The sequence below is a fragment of the Zeus faber genome, assembly GCF_960531495.2.
Source record: "Zeus faber genome assembly, chromosome: 22".
NCBI classification, from domain to species: Eukaryota; Metazoa; Chordata; class Actinopteri; order Zeiformes; family Zeidae; genus Zeus; species Zeus faber.
The window spans coordinates 18526243-18548384 of record NC_137209.1 but is presented as its reverse complement, the minus strand read 5'-3'; the positions used below and the strand labels follow the sequence as shown (position 1 = coordinate 18548384).

Sequence of the window (22142 nt, the reverse complement as noted above, 5' to 3'; positions counted from 1 at the left end):
TGTTTTTTACGATTGCGATCGCCCCTGGATGGCGCAGTGCCGACACAAAACAGATGTCAAACGTCTTCTTCCAGCGATCCTAGCTTCGCGAGGTACCTTCCGGGGTTTTGTAAAAACGCAGCACGAGTTGCGGTTTTCCGTACGGTTTTCCAACGTCTTTACATTGCACTCGCAAGTGTCTGGAGGGGAATGAGTTCCGAGACGAAGCTTGGATTTCTATAACCTCTGACGATGTCACAGAGAGCCCCGCTCCCAAAACCAACGGAATTGCAGTCGTTTTACACTCATCTCGCTCCCAAATTAACGTCGATATTGATAAAACTCCGACGACAAGACGCCGGAAACGTCCCGGCTCTAACGAGACCGCAGCCCTGCCCGTGCGTACTGCGGTTGTCGCGTTTCCTGATGCTTTCCAGCTCGAAAAATGCTGCCGGGCAATAACAATCTGGATCCCGGGTTAAAACAAAAGCAGAAATATAAAATAAAAATAGTCCAATACATACAAACAGCCAAAGACACAAAAAAGATAAACTCTGATAAAAAAATATATATAGAATATATGCGATATATGCACAGGAAATATTATGGTTATAAATAGGAATATTAATAAAATAAAAATATGAATACATATGAATCACCCCCTAAAATTGAAACACCAACACACAAATACAAACAAGCCTTCAGAAGCTGTATATTTAATATTCTACCAGAATAACTGAGCGACTGTGTGACTGGGATGTGTGGAAATGCACAGAATAAAGCACGTCGGGGCTCATTTCGACATTCTTTTAATTCATAACCATTAACCAAAACAAACAGGGTCGCCCTTCACGTCCACCGCCCGGGCGCTGGCGCCGGCGGGGGTCGCCCCGAGGCCGGCGGGCGCCCCGACGGTGAAGGGCCCAACCCCCAATTTCACATCTTTTGCATCTCGGCTCGTCTGGCGCGGGAAAAAAAAATAAAAAATAAAAATGAGGCTTCTAGGGAACGGAAACAGGCAGCGAAATCCACCTCCGCCGTCCTTCTGCGGCCCCGGGACATTTCAATTTACACTTTATTATTATTATTCTACAAAAAAAACGTTTGCCGGGCGGACCCTTCGTGAAAAATGTAATAGCGCACGAGCGCTTACCCCCCCCCCCAAAAAAAAACACACAAAAAAAACCTGTGTCTGCGCGAGAAATGGACATTGAGGACGGGACTGGAACTCGTCCCCGAAAAAAAAAACAAAAAAATCATATCAAACGAAAAAAAAACAAAAAAAAAAGAAAACCAACAAAACGAAGAAAAATGTGATGAAACAGTCGGATTCATTGAAAGGCGAGTTTGGGATGGACGCCGTCAGTCCCTTCCGTACACAGAGAGAGAGAGTGACAAATTAAACGCTGATTATGACTTAACTCCAAAATATAAACACCCCACCGCCCCCCAAAAAAGTCAAAAAAGTCCTCACCCTGCAGCCATGTTTATCCTGTGTAAGAGTTCCGCCGTTTTTATTTGTTTTAATTTTGATTTAAGCCTAGATTTTCCTCCTATCCCGTCCTAGCGTGCGGGGCCCCTAGCGCCGCCCTCCGTCCGTCCGTCCGTCCCCAACTACGATACTAAAACTCCGGCGCCGCCTTTGGAAGGGCCGTCGTCGCTCTGCCCGGAGGACCCCGCCGCCGACGCCGCCGCGCCCTGGGAGTTTCCCTCCCCCTCCCCCACCAGGCGGATGTTGTAGCGCTCCCTGTACTCCGTCAGCTCCCGGCCCTTCCCCTGCATCTGTGTGTTCAGGGAATCGATGAACTTGGAAATCTGTGGGAGGGCAGAAAAAGGACAGTTATTTATTTGGGAATCGAGCGAATTAAAGAGGAGCCACGCAAATGTCAAAATGAGTGAAATATATAAATATTTTTTTCTTTAAATGCAATTTTGTATATGTTCTTTTGTTCGCAAATTCTAACCCCGTTTTTCATTTATTTCATTATTTGAATTATTTAATTCAGGGTTCATTCAGGCGTCACGAAATTTAATTCAAGGACTTAAGCACTTTTTGAAGCACTGTCTTTCATTTTCAAGGACTTTCCAAGGAAAAGGTATCATCAATTTTATATATGCCCTTTATTAATAGAAATATAGTATAATCTCCTCATTGTTTTTTATTTATATTCGTATATCTAGTTATTATTAATCTCATTGTCATCTACTATTATAAGTGTGCATTTCCCTGGAACAATTACTGTCGTAAAAGTCATTCTGGAAAATGTTTCATTACGTTACGATTTGTTTAACAAAACCAGGGGGAGTATCACAGGTTTTCAATGATCACCCCCCCACCCCCCCCCAGGACTTTCCAAGCACTTCGGCAACAACGGGTCTATTTTCAAGGCCTTCCGAGACTTTTAATTTGCGAGGAAGAAATCCAAGCACCCCAAGGACTCGGCTGGAACCCCCCGTTTAACGGCTCTGCGTCCCCTCCGCCGACGCGGATACCGAGGTGCATCGCAGCTGGGCTCCCGGGGGCCCCGGGCGCTCACCTGTTCTTTGTTGTTTTCCAACGCCGGGAGAACTTCCTTCACCGTCCTCTCCACCAGAACCCCGCCCACGAGACGGAAGCACTTCCTCGAGGGGTCCACTTCTTTAAGGGTTTCTATTACAAGACTGGAGAGAGGATGTGACATCATAAATAAACACATGCGCCCTCATCACTCCTGGGAGACGCTTTTTCAGACCGATTCTGAGTTTTCTAGAAGACCGACCGAAGCTGGGGCCACGTCACGCCATTCTGACACACACACACACACACACACACACACACACACACACACACACACACACACACACACACACATATACTACAACACTACTACTATTACTAGACCACCACTTCTACCACACTACAACTAAACCACCCCTAATACTACACTACAACCACTACTACAACTTAACCACAACTACTCCACCCCTTATGCTACACTACCACCACTACAACTAGACCACAACTACTAATACGCCACCCTTTATACTACACTACCACCACTACAACTAGACCACAACTACTACTACCCGAATACTACACTACCACCACTACTACTACACCACTACAACTCAACCACCCCTAATACTTCACTACCACCAGTACAACTAGACCACAACTACTACTACACCACTACTACTACACTACCACCACAACTAAATCACCCCTAATACTACCCTACCACCACTACAACTAGACAACAACTACTACTACATCAGTACTACTCCACTGCTACTAAACCACCACCAATACCACACTACCACCACTACTACCCATTCTACCACTACTACCGAGAGGCACCAGCGTGAAGCGTTTTGTCCCCCGAGCTCACAAATCTCTCTTGGACTGATATCAGACAGAACTGTCAACGCCTTTCACTCCGTTTCCATCTTCAGTCTGACATTGCCTCCGTCGACACCGACGCGTAGCCGTGCCGACAAAATATAAAAAAATACAACTTACGCAGAGTGGTGTTTTAATTAATTTAATTTCATGATGCCCAGACCATAATGATCAGTCCGGGACAACGAAGATCTGGCCAAATAGCACGTGGTCCGAACTGAGAATCACCTGTGTTCGTTTATCTCCATCTCAAACTCGGCAGCTCTGGACGCCATGCTGCGCTGCTCCTGACGCATCCTCTGAAAGGTTGCCACCACCTGTCAATCAAAAAAAAAGAAACAAAAAAAAACAAAACCCATGAAGTTAAAATGACACCAAAGCGGTTCCACCGTACGGCTCCTGCCCACGACGCTCGGAGTGAATACAGTGAGATGTACAGCTCCTGCTAAACCACCGCCTCTGCAATATTGTGTAGAGTGTGTTGTTGTAAGCATTGTTTTCCATCTGTAACACACACTATATGTGCAGATTTTATTATGTGCAATTTCCATTTTTTGACCGCGGAGATTGTTGATGCAGAGGCTTTATTTCAACAAAAAAAAGTTACATTTCATGTTGAATGTCAACTGCAAATTTTTATTTGCATTTTTGGAGGGTTGGCTGCATATTGCCAAATTGTTTTTTTACTATTATTATTATTATTATTATTATGACCCGTTGTTTGGATGTCAGCTTCCGTGACAGCGCAACTTCCATCCCTCTGTCCACGAAATGATCAATAATTGGGAATAAGTTTCAACTGGGTGCCACACAATATTATAATTAAAATAAGATTAACTGCAAATATCTAACTGGTCAACAAAACGCAGCAGCGTTGAGTGGACTGCAGTGATAAAAATACACCGGGGAGGGGGGGAATCCATCCACTGGAGCACACTTCCCTATATGGGGCCGAGTAAGCTCCGGAGCAGAGCGCCCCTTTTAGTGTCATCACAACGAACAACATTAATATAGATTTACACCATAATTATTTTGTTAATTCAAGGTATCGGACGGTGTGCGGGCTGAATGATTCTGCAACACGCTGTGTGGTTGTGGTGGTGATGATGATGATGATGGCCGCTGGGAAGCTGCCTGGATGTGGATTAAAAAGACGCCTCAACATCGTCCAATACGGCGAAAAACAACGCGGCGGGTGAGTTTTCCGCCGGGGCGGCGGAGTTCCGCGGCGGGGTACCTGCTCTGCCGAGGGCCCGGATTGCTTCCCCCCGGCGTTGTTACTCGACTTGCTACCCGTGCTGCTACTGCTGGCTGCCATCTTGGAAGGGTGTTGCCGAAGCGGAGGCCGAAGACCCAGAGAGGACCCGTCCAGAGGTGGCCCCGGCGCTGCCTGTGAGAAAATCCACACCCGTCGCAATTTACATATTTTATTTTGAAACTGCCTGTGAGTGTATGTTTGTTGAGATAACAGCTACGGTTTTACTGCTTTTTAATATTTTTTAAGATAATTAATGAATGAGAAATAAACAAAGAATTCAGGATTTTCGTCAGTGAATTTATGCATTTATGTATCCAAAGTTTTACTCACATCAAAATTAAATGTATGATAAAAATGCGTGTACCTGGGATGGGACGCTGACGAGCAGCGACGTCAGACGCGTGACGTCACGGATCCGCTGGAAGTTATTTGATCGGTTTAAAAGTTCCCGCGCCGTCCCATGACACCACGAGAATACGATGTTGATGTTGTTGAATAATATACATAATTAAATAAGTATAATATTTACCTAATTTTATTAAATGCATTTTGCTTGTTTGCTTGCTTTTTTTTTTTTTAATATTTTCTTTCTATAAAGGTAAATCACTTTGAGTTGGGTGCTATACAAATCAATATTTCTATTAAAACTATTATTATTTCAAAAACGAAAGAACAAAATGAAAACAGGGATAAGACTAAAAATAAACATATCATATAAACATGTACATACATCTAAACATATGAAACTTGTATTCCTCCATCAACTTATATATTCCTGCAAACTTACATTCCTGTTGTTACGTAATAAAAGTGAACAATAACAAATGCAAAATATATAAGCACTTTATATTATAATTACACCTTACAAATGTTATGTTATTACACTGTTACTACACTAGTGTTAGTGTTATTACAGTATTGTTAGTGTTATTTCAGTATTACAGTGTTATATACACATATGTAGTTGTAAACTACAGTGAACTAGCTGGTAAACTACAGTAAACTAGTTGGTAAACTACAGTGAACTAGTTAGTAAACTACAGTAAACTAGCTGGTAAACTACAGTGAAATAGCTGGTAAACTACAGCAAAGTAACTGGTAAACTACAGTAAAGTAACTGGTAAACTACAGTAAAGAAACTGGCAAACTACAGTAAACTAGCTGGTAAACTACAGGGAACTACCTGGTAAACTACTTGAACTAGCTGGTAAACTACAGTGAACTAACTGGTGAAATACAGTAAAGTAACTGGTAAACTACATTAAACCGACTGGTAAAATACAGTAAACTAACTGGTAAACTACAGTAAAGTAACTGGTCAACTACAGTGAAATAACTGGTAAACTACAGTAAAATAACTGGTAAACTACAGTAAAATAACTGGTCAACTACGGTGAACTAGCTGGTAAACTACAGCAAACAAGTTGGTAAACTACAGTGAACTAGCTGGTAAACTAGCTGGTAAACCACAGTGAACTAGTTGGTAAACTACAGTGAACTAGCTGGTAAACTACAGTAAACGAGTTGGTAAACTACAGCGAACTAGCTGGTAAACTACAGTAAATGAGTTGGTAAACTACAGTGAACTAGCTAGTAAACTAGCTGGTAAACTACAGTAAACTAGTTGGTAAACTACAATGAACTAGCTAGTAAACTAGTTGGTAAACTACAGTGAACTAGTTGGTAAACTACAGTAAACTAGTTGGTAAACTACAGTGAACTAGCAGGTAAACTACAGTAAACGAGTTGGTAAACTACAGTAAACTAGTTGGTAAACTACATTGAACTAGCTGGTAAACTACAGTAAACTAGTTGGTAAACTACAATGAACTAGCTAGTAAACTAGTTGGTAAACTACAGTCAACTAGTTGGTAAACTACGATGAACTAGCTAGTAAACTAGTTGGTAAACTACAGTGAACTAGTTGGTAAACTACAGTAAACTAGTTGGTAAACTACAGTGAACTAGCTGGTAAACTACAGTAAACGAGTTGGTAAACTACAGTGAACTAGCTAGTAAACTAGCTGGTAAACTACAGTAAACTAGTTGGTGAACTACAGTAAACTAGTTGGTAAACTACAATGAACTAGCTAGTAAACTAGTTGGTAAACTACAGTGAACTAGCAGGTAAACTACAGTAAACGAGTTGGTAAACTACAGTAAACTAGTTGGTAAACTACATTGAACTAGCTGGTAAACTACAGTAAACCAGTTGGTAAACTACAATGAACTAGCTAGTAAACTAGTTGGTAAACTACAGTAAACTAGTTGGTAAACTACGATGAACTAGCTAGTAAACTAGTTGGTAAACTACAGTGAACTAGTTGGTAAACTACAGTAAACTAGTTGGTAAACTACAGTGAACTAGCTGGTAAACTACAGTAAACGAGTTGGTAAACTACAGTGAACTAGCTAGTAAACTAGCTGGTAAACTACAGTAAACTAGTTGGTAAACTGCAATGAACTAGCTAGTAAACTAGTTGGTAAACTACAGTGAACTAGCTGGTAAACTACAGTAAACAAGTTGGTAAACTACAGTAAACTAGTTGGTAAACTACACTAAACGAGTTGGTAAACTGCAGTGAACTAGCTAGTAAACTAGCTGGTAAACTACAGTAAACTAGCTGGTAAACTACAATGAACTAGCTGGTAAACTACAGTAAACTAGTTGGTAAACTACAGTGAACTAGCTGGTAAACTACAGTAAACTAGCTGGTAAACTACAGTGAACCGCTCCTCTACAAACATGGTTTCCATTTAAACAACGTGGTTGAGTTAAACAGGAACTTTCTGTTTTTACCTTCAGTTTAATGAGAAGCTTACAAAAACACATGGCCAGGGTTACGTACATACGCATCTCAATTGTCTTAATTAATATTAATTGTCTTAATTGTCTTTTCTTCTTCTTCTTAATGATCCAGCAGGTGGCAGTAAAGTCCAATTAGTCTATAAAAACATTCAGGATCGCGCATATTATTGGGTCTTTAAGAAACCTTTAATGCCTTTTGTTTCGCTGATCTTTTTTATATGTGATCCAAGTTATTTTATTTAAAAAAAAAATGTGTCTTGGATTTTATAAACGAATTGTAATGATATTGTATATGAATGATAACGCATTTTTCTTTCAGAGCATGAACATGATCCGTAAAACCTATATCCCGACATTGCAGGACTTATTATTATTATTTATCTATTTATGTATGTGTGTATTTATGTATTATTTTGGACGCCATTGCGCCGCCATGCTTTGTGTTTATCGGTGTCGTGCCAAAAAGTGATTGCTTTATCTACCTTGTCACCGAAACGTTATTTATGCCTCAAAATGACTTGGTTTCATTCTTGAGGGATTATATTTTAAAGATTATAGCCCACACAGTTATCTTTTACCAGTTAAAAAGTATTTAAAGGACCAATACAAACTCATAAAATGCAGTTTTGCACTTGTCAAACCATAAAATGCAGTTTTGAACTTGCCAAAAAGAGATTGCGGCTCCTACCCTGTGACTGAAAGTTTTTTTTTTATTTTTGCCTCAAAATGACTTGGTTTTTATTCGTGGGGGTTATATTTTATTGGCTCCAGCCCCCCCGCGACCCCACGAGGATAAGCGGTATAGATAACGGGTGGACGGATGGGATGGTTATAGTTGAAAGATTAGAGAACCACCCAGCGGACGGCAATCACTTTTTGGCGGACGATCACTATATGGCAGGACACCGGCCGTCGTCGACGGTGCCGCAGTGCATTGTGGGAGAGGGGAACCCTTTCGAGTCGTGGAGGAGCGAGCCGAGCCAAGCCGAGCCGAGCCGCGCCGCGCCGAGCCGAGCCGAGCCGAGCCGCGCCGAGCCGAGCCGAGCCGCGCCGAGCCGCGCCGAGCCGAGCCGCGCCGTTTCACCTGACGCAGCGTGTCATCGGGGACTTTCCGCGCCCGACTTTGGGGCCCCCTCAGCACCACGCAGGCGCACTGAGGAGAAGCGGGGACGGCGGAAGTGAGTCTCACATGCGCGCGCTCAGGTGCGCGGTCCGCCTGAGGTGGAAAGACTGCGCAGGGATCCGAAGCAGGTAAAGGGGGGGGGTCACTGCAGGGAGGGAAGGAAGGAAGCAAGGAAGGAAGGAAGGAAGGAAGGAAGGAAGGAAGGAAGGAAAGAAAAGTCACAGGGAGGTGAATTAATGTTTAACAGTGTGTGAAGCTTGACATAGATCGATGGATATAGTTTATAGAGAGATTGATAGATACTTTATCGTAACATACATCAAAACAAAAGGCACTACAAATAAAGGAATAAGAATAGAAGTTTGAAAATTGAAAAAAAGAATTTAAAAAATTGGCATTTTGCAGTAATCCCTAAAAGAGACAAATGTCAATATAACAGAGACTTTATTCCGTCAGGTATGTTGACACATCAGAGATTTGGTTTTGGTCAGGGATTTGTCATGGTGAGGATTAATGCGTCTCTATACACACATAGGCGAGCTGAAATAGTCGGAATATATAAAAATATATTGAATGTACAAATGCGATTCTTTACACAGGGTAAGTTATTAGTATGGTTATCTAGTGTATAAATAATAGCTATAAATTATTACTATGTATTTGCTTACTTCAGTTATGACAGTTTGTACAGTGAGGATAAACATCTTTATCTATCAACTAAATAAATATAGAATTCCTGAATATGTACTGTATGCAGTGGGTGAATTAGTGACTGTGCAGGTACGGGTAAATTAAAAATAAGGTTTTCAAAGGGGAGTAAAGAAATATTGAGATACATGTATTTATATATATTTTTTTTATTTTGTTTATTCACGTATCTATTAATTTGAAAGACTTGGTTTGTTAGATTTCTTTGACATAATTTGTTAAAAATGTCAGGCAGTACAACCTTGAGGCCAAATCGTAGGCCCTGAAAAAAACCTGGTGGCACCGCCTCACATCTTTTGACTTTTAAACCACAAAACTCCCAAAATGAATCAACTAAAAAATAATTGAAAATGGTTTCACATGGAGCATATTTTATAGGGATGCTTTCCGTTTTACATGTGCCGTCATATCTCCTTTATTTTAATGATCATTGATTTGGACACCAGGAGTCTCCCAAACTGAGTATACATGTACAGGCATTTGGAAGATGTCCTCCCCTCCCCCAGGATGTCCACCCGCTCCCACCCAGTGGCTGCCGTCTGCCAGATGACCTCCACCCCGGACAAGGACGCCAACATGGCTGCTGGCACGCGGCTGGTGGAGGGCGCGGCCCAGCGGGGAGCCAGCATGGTGTTCCTCCCCGAGGCCTTCGACTACATCGGCTCCAGCCGGGAGGAGACCCTGGCTCTGGCTGAGAGCCTCCAGGGGGATACTGTCTCACAGTACAGCCTGCTGGCCAGGTGGACAAGATTCTACTCTACTCGACTCTACTCTACCCTACTCTACTCTACTCTACTCTACCCTACTCTACTCTACTCTACTCTACTCTACTCTACTCTACTCTACTCTTCTTTTTCTCACTCTACCCTACTCTATTCTACCCTACTATACCCTACTATACCTTACTATACCCTACTCTACTCTACCTTTCTCTACTCTACTTTACTCTACTCTACTCTACTCTTCTCACTCCAGTCTACTCTACTCTTCTCACTCTACCCTACCCTACCTTACCCTGCTCTACTCTACTCTACTCTACTCTACTCTACCTTTCTCTACTCTTCTCCACTCTACTCTACTCTACTCTACTCTACTCTACCCTATCCTACCTTTCCATTAAACGCAGCATCGCCAGGTTGTCTGTCTAGGTATAGCAAACGCTATGCAGTCCACAAAACAAATGACTCCCGAGAGACGAAGCTTGGACTCATATAACTTTGGATGATGATGTCACAAAGTGGGCCACTCCTTAAACTAATCAAATGGCCTCAATGCTCTTCTACTGACGGTTCAATTACAACACGTACTCACTCATTTCTGCTCCAAATGTAGATCGATATTGATCAAACTCGACGTCTGAAACGTCCCGGTGCTAACCAGACCTCAGCCATGTCTGTGCGTACTGCGGCTGTTGTGTTCCAGACACTTTAAGCCCGAAAAATGCCTAGAAGATTAAAAACAATAAAATCCCAGCAATAATGAAGCAAAAAATATATATCAGATCGTGGGGACAGCGGTAACCGAAAATTTAGATTATTATTATTATTATTTTTCTAAAACAATTAAACCGGCGTCCCTCACAGGAAGCTGAAGGTGTGGCTGTCTCTCGGTGGATTTCACGAACGAGGCCCCGAGTGGGAGACTGAGCGGAGAATTTACAACAGCCATGTTGTTATTAACGATGAAGGTGCGGTGCTGTGACCGGAGCTCTGGCTTTCTTCCTTTTCACTGCATCATTTGAATGTGACAAATTGTTTAAATGTCATATGTCATTGGAATGTGATATAAGTTTTGAATGTGATACAGGATTTGAATGTGATATTTGTTTTGAATGTGACATGATTTGAGTGTGATATATTTTTTCCCTCCTTCAGGCTCTATAGTCTCGGTTTACAGGAAGTGTCATCTGTTTGACGTGGAGCTCCCGGCCAGGGGGGTCTCCCTCAGAGAAAGCTCCTTCACCATTCCCGGACCCTGCCTGGTTCCCCCCGTCCAAACCCCCATCGGCAAGGTCGCCCTCGTTTACTTTATTTCGCACGTAATTATAACCAAATTAATTAGGAAGTTTCCGGAATGTCCGTCATCCTGCAGTCACTGAAAACCAAGCAGGAGAAAAATATAATTTACCTTTGGTCCTTATCTTACATTTTATTTTATTTTACATTTCAAATTCAAATTGTACATTTAATTTTTTTTAATTCAAATCATAAATTCAAGTTATTCATTTTATATATTATTGAAACTTAATATTAATAAAGTTGTACCTTGTCAAAGTTTTTGCAAAGTTTGGCTCCTGTAATTGACTGTTTATCACAGAACTGACATGAAATAAAAACGACAATTGACATTGGCAGCGAGTTTGTGTGATGTAAGTAAGACGGTCTGGCTTCCATTTTCACCCTCAACACAGTCGAATGGCCGGACTAATCTGTCTTAATGATCCTTCTTCATCCAGGTGGGGCTGGGAATCTGCTACGACCTGAGGTTCCCTGAGGCGTCCTGCGCGCTGCAGAGACACGGAGCCCAGGTCCTGACCTTCCCCTCGGCCTTCACGCAGGCCACTGGGGCCGCCCACTGGGAGGTGAGAGCGGGTCATGCCGTAGCGCAACCTTAGTGAGCGAGAAATAGCCCAGCTCAAATAAGGGCGTGGAAGCGCGTGGCACTGTCAAGTTGTCTGACAGATCTAGCTCCACAAGCTACAACTCATTTACATTCCTTTGTTTATATTCTACCACCCTAAGATTGACGGCTGAAAAATGGAAACATGCAAGGGAATTAGCCATCACCCAATGATAAGAAAAGAGCGAAGTCCTGTGTAAGTAGATTCACTCAATAGAATTTGGAATTTGCCGTTTAACTCACTGTTGTTTCTCCGACGTTTTGACCTGGCGCTCCAGGTGCTGCTCCGTTCTCGCGCCATCGAGACCCAGTGCTTCGTGCTGGCAGCGGCGCAAGTGGGCCCGCACCACGCCAAGCGCTCCTCCTACGGCCACGCCCTGGCGGTGGACCCCTGGGGGACGGTGGTGGGGGACTGCGGGGGGGAGGCGGAGGGGGAGGGCGTGGCGCTGGTGGAGGTGGACCTGGAGAAGGTCCGGGACACCAGGAGGAGTATGCCGGTCCAGGAGCACCGCAGAGACAGCGGCTTCTACCGCAGCCTGGACCACACCTGAGGGCCCGGGGCCACCGCCGCAGCTTTGGTGCTTGTTGGGATGTTTTCTGAACAGTTGCTAAACAAATTAATTGATGATTAATCTAACGAACCTGGATAATATTTTTATTTTCAGATTAAAAACACAAGGAATATGTTTCCAACGTCAAAGCCGTTAATGTGTAATGGTAAACAAAGTACACAAGTGAGTGAAAACAATTGAAACTACTAATAAAAGTAGTTATTGTCTAATTATTGGAATCCCCTCCAATCTGATCTGTCCAATCTCATTTTGTGTGTGATCTCAATAGTTGTGTTTGTAAGAACTATGTTCCCAAGAGGGATACATCAATATCCCTGCAGACGAGAAGAGATCAGCATCAATATCAACAGCGAGGTTTATGTCAAACGTTCGAGAATACGAGAATTAGACTGTCTGTTGTTTTGACATATATTAGAATGCCAGATGTGTCTGACGGAAGAAAAGGATGTTGTTACGTTGTAATGGCCCAGTGCCATTCCTCAATACGGCCAGGAGCTGGCACGGTTGAGTCTGAACACAATCCAGAATGTTAGAAATGTAAAAAAATAATAATACTGTAATAGAAGAAAATGAAAGAATATATATATCTATATATTTTTTTCTCATGAAATACTCGTTGTCTATGCTTTGGCACTATAAAAACTTGTTTATGAAATAAATAATACATACATTTGATTAAATAATGTTGTCTTCTGTGATGCGCAAAGCTTTGACATTTAAGAGAAGATAAAGAAAAGATAAAGATACTTTATCACAGGGGTGGCCAACCAGTCAGAGACTAAGAGCCACTTTTTTTACTGTGTTACTGCAAAGAGCCACGTCATACACATGGGCACACATGAACATCACCCCATCCCTTCCTCACACACACACACACACACACACACACAGACCTCTGCTCAGCCAGATTTATTGTAAATGTCACACACCAACATGATAATGACAGAAATTGACTCCTAGCCCCCGCGACCTGACTAAGGATAATCGGTTGAAGATGGATGGATGGATGGAGTACTTAGACCACAGGCCAGTTATTTTCAACAATTAACATTGTGTGCACTGTCTCACACACACAAACTCTCAGTTCAACCAAGTCCACAAACAAAAATATAACATTGTGTGCACTGTCTCACACACACAAACTCTCAGTTCAAAAAGTACTGTTGTTTATTTATTCATAGAGGGAGGAATTGGACTTCGAGTTTAATGATAAGGATGTATTTTTTTCATGTTGGGTCAATTTATTCAATAGTGTCCCTTAAACCCTAACCTTTAAGAATCAGTTTTGGCTCTTGCCTACCATACACGATCTGATGCTTTGGCCATCCACATATACCTGGGACTAGGTGTTCCGGAGTCCTGGCCACATTTTTGAAAAAAAAAAAGTAAGTACTGTAAGTACTGAAAGTACTGCGTTTCCGCGGTATACCTCTCAGTTCAACCAAGTCCACAAACAAAAATATAATAATTAACAATAGCGTTTTTCTCTTACTATGCATGTTGCTTAGTGGGACTTCTGGCATTCCTTATCTTGAACAATGCTCTTCAAATCTGGCTTGAATTCCGTTGTTGCCACTCGAAGCAATTCTTTCACATGGGTGTCTTTGACAGTATCTTAAGCGCAGCCCGTTTGACATTGGGGCATTGTTCCATTGGCACACTTCTCCAGAACTCAATGGTCCCTTCCCTTAAAGCAGCTTTCAGTCGGTCCTCCTCCTGCAGCTCGCGAGTCGCGACACACACACACACACACACACACACACACACACACACACACACCCCTCCAGCCTTCACAGTTCTCCATCGGAGATGTTCGATACGCAACGCAATTCACCGGCCGATCCATCTTATATGTTGACTACTAACCATGTCAATAGTGTTGAAAATAAACTTCCAAATGTTTTTGAATCTTATTTGGTGTTTTATTAGTCCTAATGCCGCGTTGACTTTGTATGGAGGCGCGCCGCCCCGGCGCTTTTGGTGTAAACGCGGCATTAGGACTAATAAAACAGGCGTTAATGGGACATGACTCCTGCTGCTGTTCGCTTTGAGTAAATGAGGAAGTGATCCGCGGTGGAAAACGAGTGATATATCATAGCGATTTTATAATCACAATAGGGAATGAATGGCTGCGCTTTTTTTTTCTGAGTTTTTGACGCTTGTCATGTGAAAGAGCCGCATGAAACCAGCCAAAGAGCCGCATGAGGCTCGCGAGCCGCGGGTTGGCCAGGCCTGCTTTATCAATATCCAAAGGAAAATTCCAGTGTTGCAGCAGCGATGACATACATGACAAAACACACATAATGTAGTTTCCTCTCCTGGCACAGATGGGAGTCACTGTAGGTGCTATTGCGGTGGGCAGGAACAACCCCCTGTAACGGTCCTTACTGCAGCGGAGCTGAAGGAGCCTCTGGCTGAAGACACTCAGTTGTCTGACCGGTAGGTTGTGTAGGGGGTGTGCAGTGTTGTCCATTATGCTGCGCAGCTTATGCAACGTCCATCTCTCCACAAGCAGCTTCTTAATCTTAATCAGTTTGTTCAGTTTCTTGTAGTCGCTGGCTCTAATGCTGCTGCACCAACACGATGACTGCAAAGAAAACTGCACTAGCCACAACACACTGGTAGAAGATATGAAACATCTTGCTGCACACATTGAGGGACCTGAGCTTCCTCAAGAAGTAGAGTCTGCTCTGTCCCCTCCTGTCGACAGCCTCAGTGTTGCATTTCCAGTCCAGTCTGCTGTCCAGGTGAACGCCCAGGTAGCTGTAACCCTCCGCTACGTCCACCCCTTCTCCCAGGATGGAAATAGTGTTAGTCCTGGTCCTCCTAAAAAAAAATCCACAACTATCTCCTTCATCTTGGTCGCATTCAAGAGGAGGTGGTTGTTTCCACACCATGCCACAAAGCGAAATGATTTAATTGATATCCAACACCCAACGCATTCCATGTTTATCTCGTACAAACACATTATTATGACTATTCATCATCATCATCATCATCATCATCATCATCATCATCATCATAATGACAATAAGATAATATCTTATTGTCATTATATCACAATAAGATAATATATTTTTGTCATTATGATAATGATGATAGAAAAATATAACCAAACGTCTGTACAAATTCGTTTTTTTGTCCATTTGTTAGGCATATTTTAAATGTTTAATTTGATTTTTTTTAATATTATTTTAGACTTTATATTTAATTGAAACATTTTCTCTCATCTGAGGTTTAGCTTTCTTGCTGGCTTCATTGAAGTAATACGGTGTATGATCGCACTTTTCCGATTTATGAATTATTTTGTTGGTGTTTTTCGGTTGGTTTTCACGTTATATATATTGTTGCTTGTGATTAGGGTTATTTACTGTGTATTTCCACATTTCCCATATATTGGCATTTTCTTTTTTTTATTGTTTGTATCCCAATGCTTTGTTATAACAATAATAATCACAATCATAATAATGATAATATTATCATTATTATTATGATTGTTGTTGTTGTATATATATGTTTATCTTTCTACTTGTGCAGGACACTTATTTATTTTCGTAAAAAAAATACTAGATATAAAGAGAGAAATGATCATATAAAAACAATAAAATATGTTTTCTTGGCAATAGATGATTTGTCGAGCGCGGCACCGTTTCGAGCGCGCCCTCCCGCACGTCACCTGACCGCGGGAAGGCGCCCACCTGACCGGAAGTGAACGTCACCGCCACAGGAATGGGACTCGGTGGGATCTCCGTCGGAGGGACATGGCTCCAGCTCGGGAGGAGGATGGACCGCTCTGCCCCGGCTCGGATTGAGGCTTCGGGAAGGTAAGGACCGTCCGCGTCGTGTCCACGGAGGGAGGGAGGTGCTCCAGCATCCCGGCCCGTCCCATTACTCCGGGGGTCCGAGGGCCCGGGGCCGGGGCCACCCCTCACCCCCCCCCCCAAAAAAAAACCAAAACAACAACCCCAAAACGGTGTCAACTCGCAGGTTGGTCCCGCGCCCATCGCACCCTAACCCGCGGAGCAGGCGAGTGGGGTCGCTGCGCGGACCCTGTAGACCCTCCAACCCCCCACCTCCCCACAGTCCACGACGCGAGTTGTCCCAAAACCGCCGCTGCTCGGACCGAGGGGAGGCCCTGCGGCCACGTACCCCCTGGTGCCGCGCTCATGACCTCACCTCGGTCCCCTCTCCCAGCTGACCACGAAACGTGCACAGAGGAGATGGGTCTAGAATGGACTAGATGGGTCTTGCATGGACTAGATTATGTCAATGGACTAAATTATGTCAATGGACTAGATGGGTCTAGCATGGATTAGATTGGTCCAGCATGGACCAGATGCATTGACTAAAGGATTTTAAACTAGACAGGTCTCAGACTACACAGGTCTCAGACTACACAGGTCTCGGACTAGTTGGGTCTCGGACTAGTTGGGTCTCAGACTCGATGGGTCTCGGACTCGATGGGTCTCAGACATGATGCTTCTCAGACGAGATGCTTCTCAGACTAGATGTTTGGACACTGGTGTGATGTGCAAGCAAGTGGACCAAGTTATGGTGCATAGTTTTATGTGTCATAAAATCGCATTTGAAAGTCATTCTGGGACTTTCTCCGCTTGAGTGTCTCATATCAACTGCATGGTCAGAATCACCCACTTTATGTAACCCATATTGTTAAAGTGCTTTTTGTAATTAAAAAAAAAAGTGGATATTGGAGTGGTCTAGGATCACTTATTTCGGCCGGCAAGCTTTTATGTCCCAACCAGCGAGAAGGGTGGATATGCAGCCTCCATTAGCTCCGGCCAAGGAGAAGGTTACGGTTCATTATTTGATTTTGGTATCGCTGTTGATTTAACCAGTATCGGCTGATGGTGCCGCTCCTGTCTGGAACGAGTTAAAAAGGACAGTTTGGCTTGCTGTTTATCATGCTGTTTTGCTTTATTTTGACTTATAACACATGATTAAAGGCTGGTGTTTCACATTCTCTTAATGCCTTTAACCTAATTTAAATGTAATATTTATTTTTGCTATTCAAACCATCAGATAAAGCTGAATACCTGAATCGGTCTGGACGGTCTATCGTAGTCATTTTTGTCAAAGGTGTTCTTCAAAAAAGTTGGAGGTGAAGGGCTTTTGACAGCACACGTAAAACTATGTACTGCCTCTTGCCTAGTTTGGGGGGGAAAGGGATATAAAGATCTTTTTAAGATCTTTCACATACATAGGTTAAATTTTACTTCATTTCAACTTCAACTTCAATTTAACTACTTTCTAGATGTTATACGACGAGTCAAAAGCAAGTTTTGCTGCTTTGGAAAACCCAAATTATATTTTGCCTTTATTGGTGGAAACGGTCTCACTTTTTAATGATGAGACTGAACAGACTGATGTCGGGTATTCTGAGTTGCTGGGGCGGTTCTAGGCCTGGGCGCGGGGGGGGGGGGGGGCAATGCCCCACCAAATGCGCCGACTGCCCCCACCCCCCGCGGATTAGAAAGCGCTCCCAAGTTAGCATCGGGCCCAGAGACGGCAGGAAGTGATGCTGCTTTCCATGGGGAGTCTGAAAACAAATTTGTGTCGGTCGTCCCCATGTTTACATGACATCAAATCCAGTAGTAGTAGTTCAAGACGGCATTATACATGTTAAAATAAATAATAATCTATGCAAAGGGAACATTGTCCGCCGTTAACAGAAGCGTTTTTTTTCTGGAAATCATCCCGTATATTGAGTGGTTGCTGCTTCAGAATAATAATAATAATAATGTGTCAACAGTCAACCTGCTGTCTCAGGAGGTGTGAACACCGCCTGGAGGGCTGGGGAAAACGCTGAGTCACATCCCGGCAACAGTCGCCAGGGAGCCGCCTCCATAGCGACCACAGGGAAGCAGATAAGGCAGCTACAGGAGCTACTAGTTTGATAAGATGGCTCTTTATCCGTCTGAAATCTGACTGAAATAAGACTTTTTTTATTTTGATTTTGATTTTTTTATACTGAACATTGTTGTGCAGAGAAACCAGGGTAAAAAGTTATCGAAGGACGCTTTGTGGAACGGCTTTTTAAACTGCAGCTGCCTCATGCAACAATGGTCATTGTGTTTGATTATTGAGTGGGAAAGATGGATCCACAGTTAGTCCAATTACCTCGCATAACAGCACAGTTTGGTCTCTCCACGGAGGCCGCACATCAGGCTCGGTCAGACCCCACGGATGCACAGATCGGAACCCCCCTGCTGGGAAATAAGTTGTTATTGCTGCCGTTAACTGGATCACGAATGTGTTATTCTTAAGCGGAGCCTGTTGAAATAAAACGATCGGAGATATGGATAGATTTCTCGAACCGTCCTTGCAACGATTCTCCGACGCGAGCAGAGAGTCAGTAGAGTGGGCCGGATCATGTGAGGTAACTGAGGTCCTCCGCCGCCGACCGGCAAAATTGAATTTGCGTGGGCCACGCAAATTGGCTCCGGCTCCGAGGGGACGTCCGGTCCCGTGCTGAGCCTTTGTAGCTGTAGGCTTCAGGAAGAGTTTTTGTTTTTCCGTTTCAGCTAATTTCTGTTGGTTTTGTGTAAGAATTGTGGAGGGGGGACTCATGTTTTCACTCTGGGAATTCAAGGACACATCATGGCTGGTCTGTTCCTATATCTTTCCATTGTCAAAAATGGGGAAAGAGAACACAAGAGAAGCCAAATTTCTCCCTCTGAAAGATTTGATCTTTTCCTTGTGTATTCTCCCACTGTCTTCCTCTTTTTTTTTTTTTTTTTTTTTTTTTGGGGGGGTGGGGGTCCTATCAGTTTGTTCAGCAGCCTAACTCCGCGGTGCTATCCCTCCGTCTGCAGGGCTTTAAAAAGTCTTCTGAAGAATTGTGTATATTTGGCTGAAATTAAGTTCTCGAGATGGTAATCCCAAAGGGACATTGAGGCAGCGGATCCACGGGAAATAGACTGAAGATATACGGTCTGAGGCTCAAAACTCATTAGAAGAAACCATCTGCAACGAGTATTTTACGTATTGTTTTTTTAAATAATATTCAAAGTGCTCTTAAATTTCACTAAACAGATTACAAGTATTTTAATAAAGACCTGTAGATATCTGCCTATCCTGGCTGGTTTGGTGTGGATACGTGTCACTGTTTGGGTTTACGTCATTTGATGGTTCTGCCCCCAGTTCAACGCAGTAGTCTGAAGGGTTTTTCCGCGTGGTTTGTGAATAAGTTACAATATTTCTCCTCCGCCTCCCTTAGGCCAGCGACGCTATTATCATTTCCATCCCATTGCATCAGTGCTAGGGTGGAGGGCTGGCGGAGAGGTGTTAATATGTTGGTAAATCCTAATCCCTCTGTCTATAAATGCTCTTCCTAAGTGGACGGCCGCCGCAAATGGCGGATTGCGGGTAGAGCGCGGCGGCATGGGGAGTGACTGGGCAGAGCAGACCAAACTTGTGAAGAAATATCCCGTACAACTGTATGTAAACATGAGCCGCTGAGCCACGTTGTCCACGGTGGTCGGTCCCGCCCAGCAAGTCGTCTGGGTCCCTCACCGAAGACGAAAGACGAAGCTCATGATTTCACCTCGGGATCACCACCTCCACCACCACCATCCATCCTCGCCGCCACCATCCATCCTCGCCGCCACCATCCATCCTCATCGTCACCATCCATCCTCAGCCCCTGTCTCGTCTCGTCTCGTCTATAAGACCCTTATGCCTTATGTCACACCTCTTCTGGGTCCCCCCATATTATATATCTATCACTCTTTCCTGAACCATTTTTCTTTTCTTAAACAAATTTTCTTCCTCAAACGTTTGCGTGTGTGTGTGTGTGTGGGTGCGTGTGCGTGTGCGTGTGTGTGTACTTTGCAATCTACTTTGACTGCATGGCTGATCTGCGTGCCTCTCCGCGCCTATTTGCCTCTAACCTACTGACCCCACACTGTTGACTCTGAAGGCTATCCTGTTAACACCTTCACCACAAAGCGGTCTGTCTCTATTTCCTCTATCTCCTCCAACTCCCCCCCCCTCCCCTAACCTCCCAACCCCGACCCGACCCCCGTCCACCCAGGGCACTGGTGCATTGCTAAATGGAGTCGGAGCAGCTGTACAACAGGGGCTACTGCAGGAACAGCTACAACAGCATCGCCAGCGCCAGCAGCGACGAGGAGCTGCTGGATGGAGCCGGGGTCGTCATGGACTTCCACACCACCGAGGACGACAACCTGTTGGACGGCGACGCCGCCTCCCCAGGTAGGGAGTATGGCGGATGTCCTACACCCCCCAAACCAAACTCCAAACCTCCCGCCGGTGACTGACACCTGTGATTAGATAGCCCCCCCCCCATTAAAACCCTCCTGCGCCCTCTCTTCCTCCGCCCCGTTGGTTCGGTGTCATATGTTGGTCACCTTTCCGGGTTAACTTGGCGGTGTGTGTCAAACGCTAACCCCAAAAATAACGCCAGCAAATAGAAATCACGGCGTGCAGTGTGCAGAAACGGCCTCCACGCAGCCGATGTGAGGACGTGGCCAACCTGCGCCCGCCGCACCCCTCCTCCCCCGGGCCTTCCCGTCCCACTGCCTTGCCGCGTCCGCCGCGTGGGGCTCAGCACCGGCTGCCCTCACCCGTCCTCGAGAGCTCCCCGAACCGGGAGCCCACCTCCTCGCCCGTCCGCTTCCCAGCCCGTCCGCTTCCCAGCCCGTGCTCCTGAATCCTCACGATCCTGTTTTGTTCCATTGCTATACGAGTGATGGATTTGCTCCGCCTCGGAAAACAAGGAGAACCGAGAGCTTCCCCCGTGAGAAAAGGTCGGCGTTTTAAAGCCGCGACTGAGGGATGTGGAAGGAAAGCGCTGGCTGACGGAGGGAACATCCATCCTCTGTCTGTAGGTTGGTTTGGATTGTGAAACCTTTCTTAGATTTTACTCGGTTCAAAGGCATTTTTGCGCGATTGTATCAGCATGGAATTAAGTTTGAGCCCTACCATGATATGCAACCATATATCCATATGTCCGCATTAATGATCCCGATATATGGTCGGAATAATTAGCGGGGAGTTTTTCTTCTGTATCCCCCTGTCCTGCATTGCCGTTAAATAGATCAATGGGATCTATATACACTATTTATAATATCGAAAACTGTCAAAATCACTCAACCTCCTCCAGTCATCAAACAGTCATCCACTGGCATCAGGGTCGAGCAAGTCCCTTGTACTGTTGCTCTTGGTTTAAGTTTAGTTTAGATTGGTTATTCTTTCTCTTCAGTGTGTGTGTGTGTGCTGCGTGTGCTTGCAATTCATTGTGGATAAACAGTCTAGTAAATGACTCAATGCAATGCAAACTCATGGCCCAAATTGTTATTAGGTTATTACGCAGACGCAGAAACAAAGGGAGCTTTATCCCGCATAATCATCTCCTTGTCCTCGTGTGTGTGTGTGCGTGCGTGCGTGCGTGCGTGCGTGCGTGCGTGCGTGCGTGCGTGCGTGCGTGCGTGCGTGCGTGCGTGCGTGCGTGCGTGCGTGCGTGCGTGCGTCGTGTGCGTGCGTCGTGTGCGTGTGCGGGGGCGTGCACATATTTAGCTCAATGAGTTGCAGAGTGCAAGGCTCATTTTCTACCTTCGGGCCGCTCTGTATCGACCCAACAGTCATTGTCCGGGAGAGAAGACTGGAATATCAAAGGTCCCACAGTGAGAATGCACCTTGTCTTGGGCAAATCC

At 44.4% G+C, this 22142-nt stretch overlaps 2 protein-coding genes across 2 annotated transcripts; one reads left to right on the top strand and one right to left on the bottom strand.

Annotated features, from left to right (window-relative positions):
* Nucleotides 1–772: 772 nt before the first annotated feature.
* pfdn2 (prefoldin subunit 2) lies at nt 773–4711 on the bottom strand. The gene is made up of 4 exons (XM_080023657.1): nt 4596–4711; nt 3587–3675; nt 2517–2640; nt 773–1794 (listed from the first exon to the last, which is right to left on the bottom strand). Exons 1-4 carry the CDS (start codon nt 4674–4676, stop codon nt 1594–1596), a joined length of 495 nt encoding a protein of 164 aa, XP_079879783.1. The 5' UTR covers nt 4677–4711; the 3' UTR covers nt 773–1593.
* A 3689-nt stretch (nt 4712–8400) lies between these two features.
* Nucleotides 8401–13130, top strand: nit1 (nitrilase 1). Its single transcript, XM_080023516.1, has 6 exons — nt 8401–8676; nt 9763–9996; nt 10840–10943; nt 11131–11267; nt 11712–11837; nt 12154–13130. Exons 1-6 carry the CDS (start codon nt 8615–8617, stop codon nt 12424–12426), a joined length of 936 nt encoding a protein of 311 aa, XP_079879642.1. The 5' UTR covers nt 8401–8614; the 3' UTR covers nt 12427–13130.
* Nucleotides 13131–22142: the final 9012 nt, after the last annotated feature.

What these genes read in the sequence shown, in the direction of transcription:
- pfdn2 (XM_080023657.1), bottom strand. Translation starts at nt 4,676, where the DNA reads ATGGCAGCCAGCAGTAGCAGCACGGGTAGCAAGTCGAGTAACAACGCC. An exon ending in CCGGGCCCTCGGCAGAGCAG is followed by an intron (nt 3,676 to 4,595) that starts GTACCCCGCCGC and finishes TTTGATTGACAG; the next exon opens with GTGGTGGCAACCTTTCAGAG. An exon ending in ATGGAGATAAACGAACACAG is followed by an intron (nt 2,641 to 3,586) that starts GTGATTCTCAGT and finishes TCCTCTCTCCAG; the next exon opens with TCTTGTAATAGAAACCCTTA.
- nit1 (XM_080023516.1), top strand. Translation starts at nt 8,615, where the DNA reads ATGCGCGCGCTCAGGTGCGCGGTCCGCCTGAGGTGGAAAGACTGCGCA. An exon ending in CAGTACAGCCTGCTGGCCAG is followed by an intron (nt 9,997 to 10,839) that starts GTGGACAAGATT and finishes CGTCCCTCACAG; the next exon opens with GAAGCTGAAGGTGTGGCTGT. An exon ending in TCCAAACCCCCATCGGCAAG is followed by an intron (nt 11,268 to 11,711) that starts GTCGCCCTCGTT and finishes TTCTTCATCCAG; the next exon opens with GTGGGGCTGGGAATCTGCTA.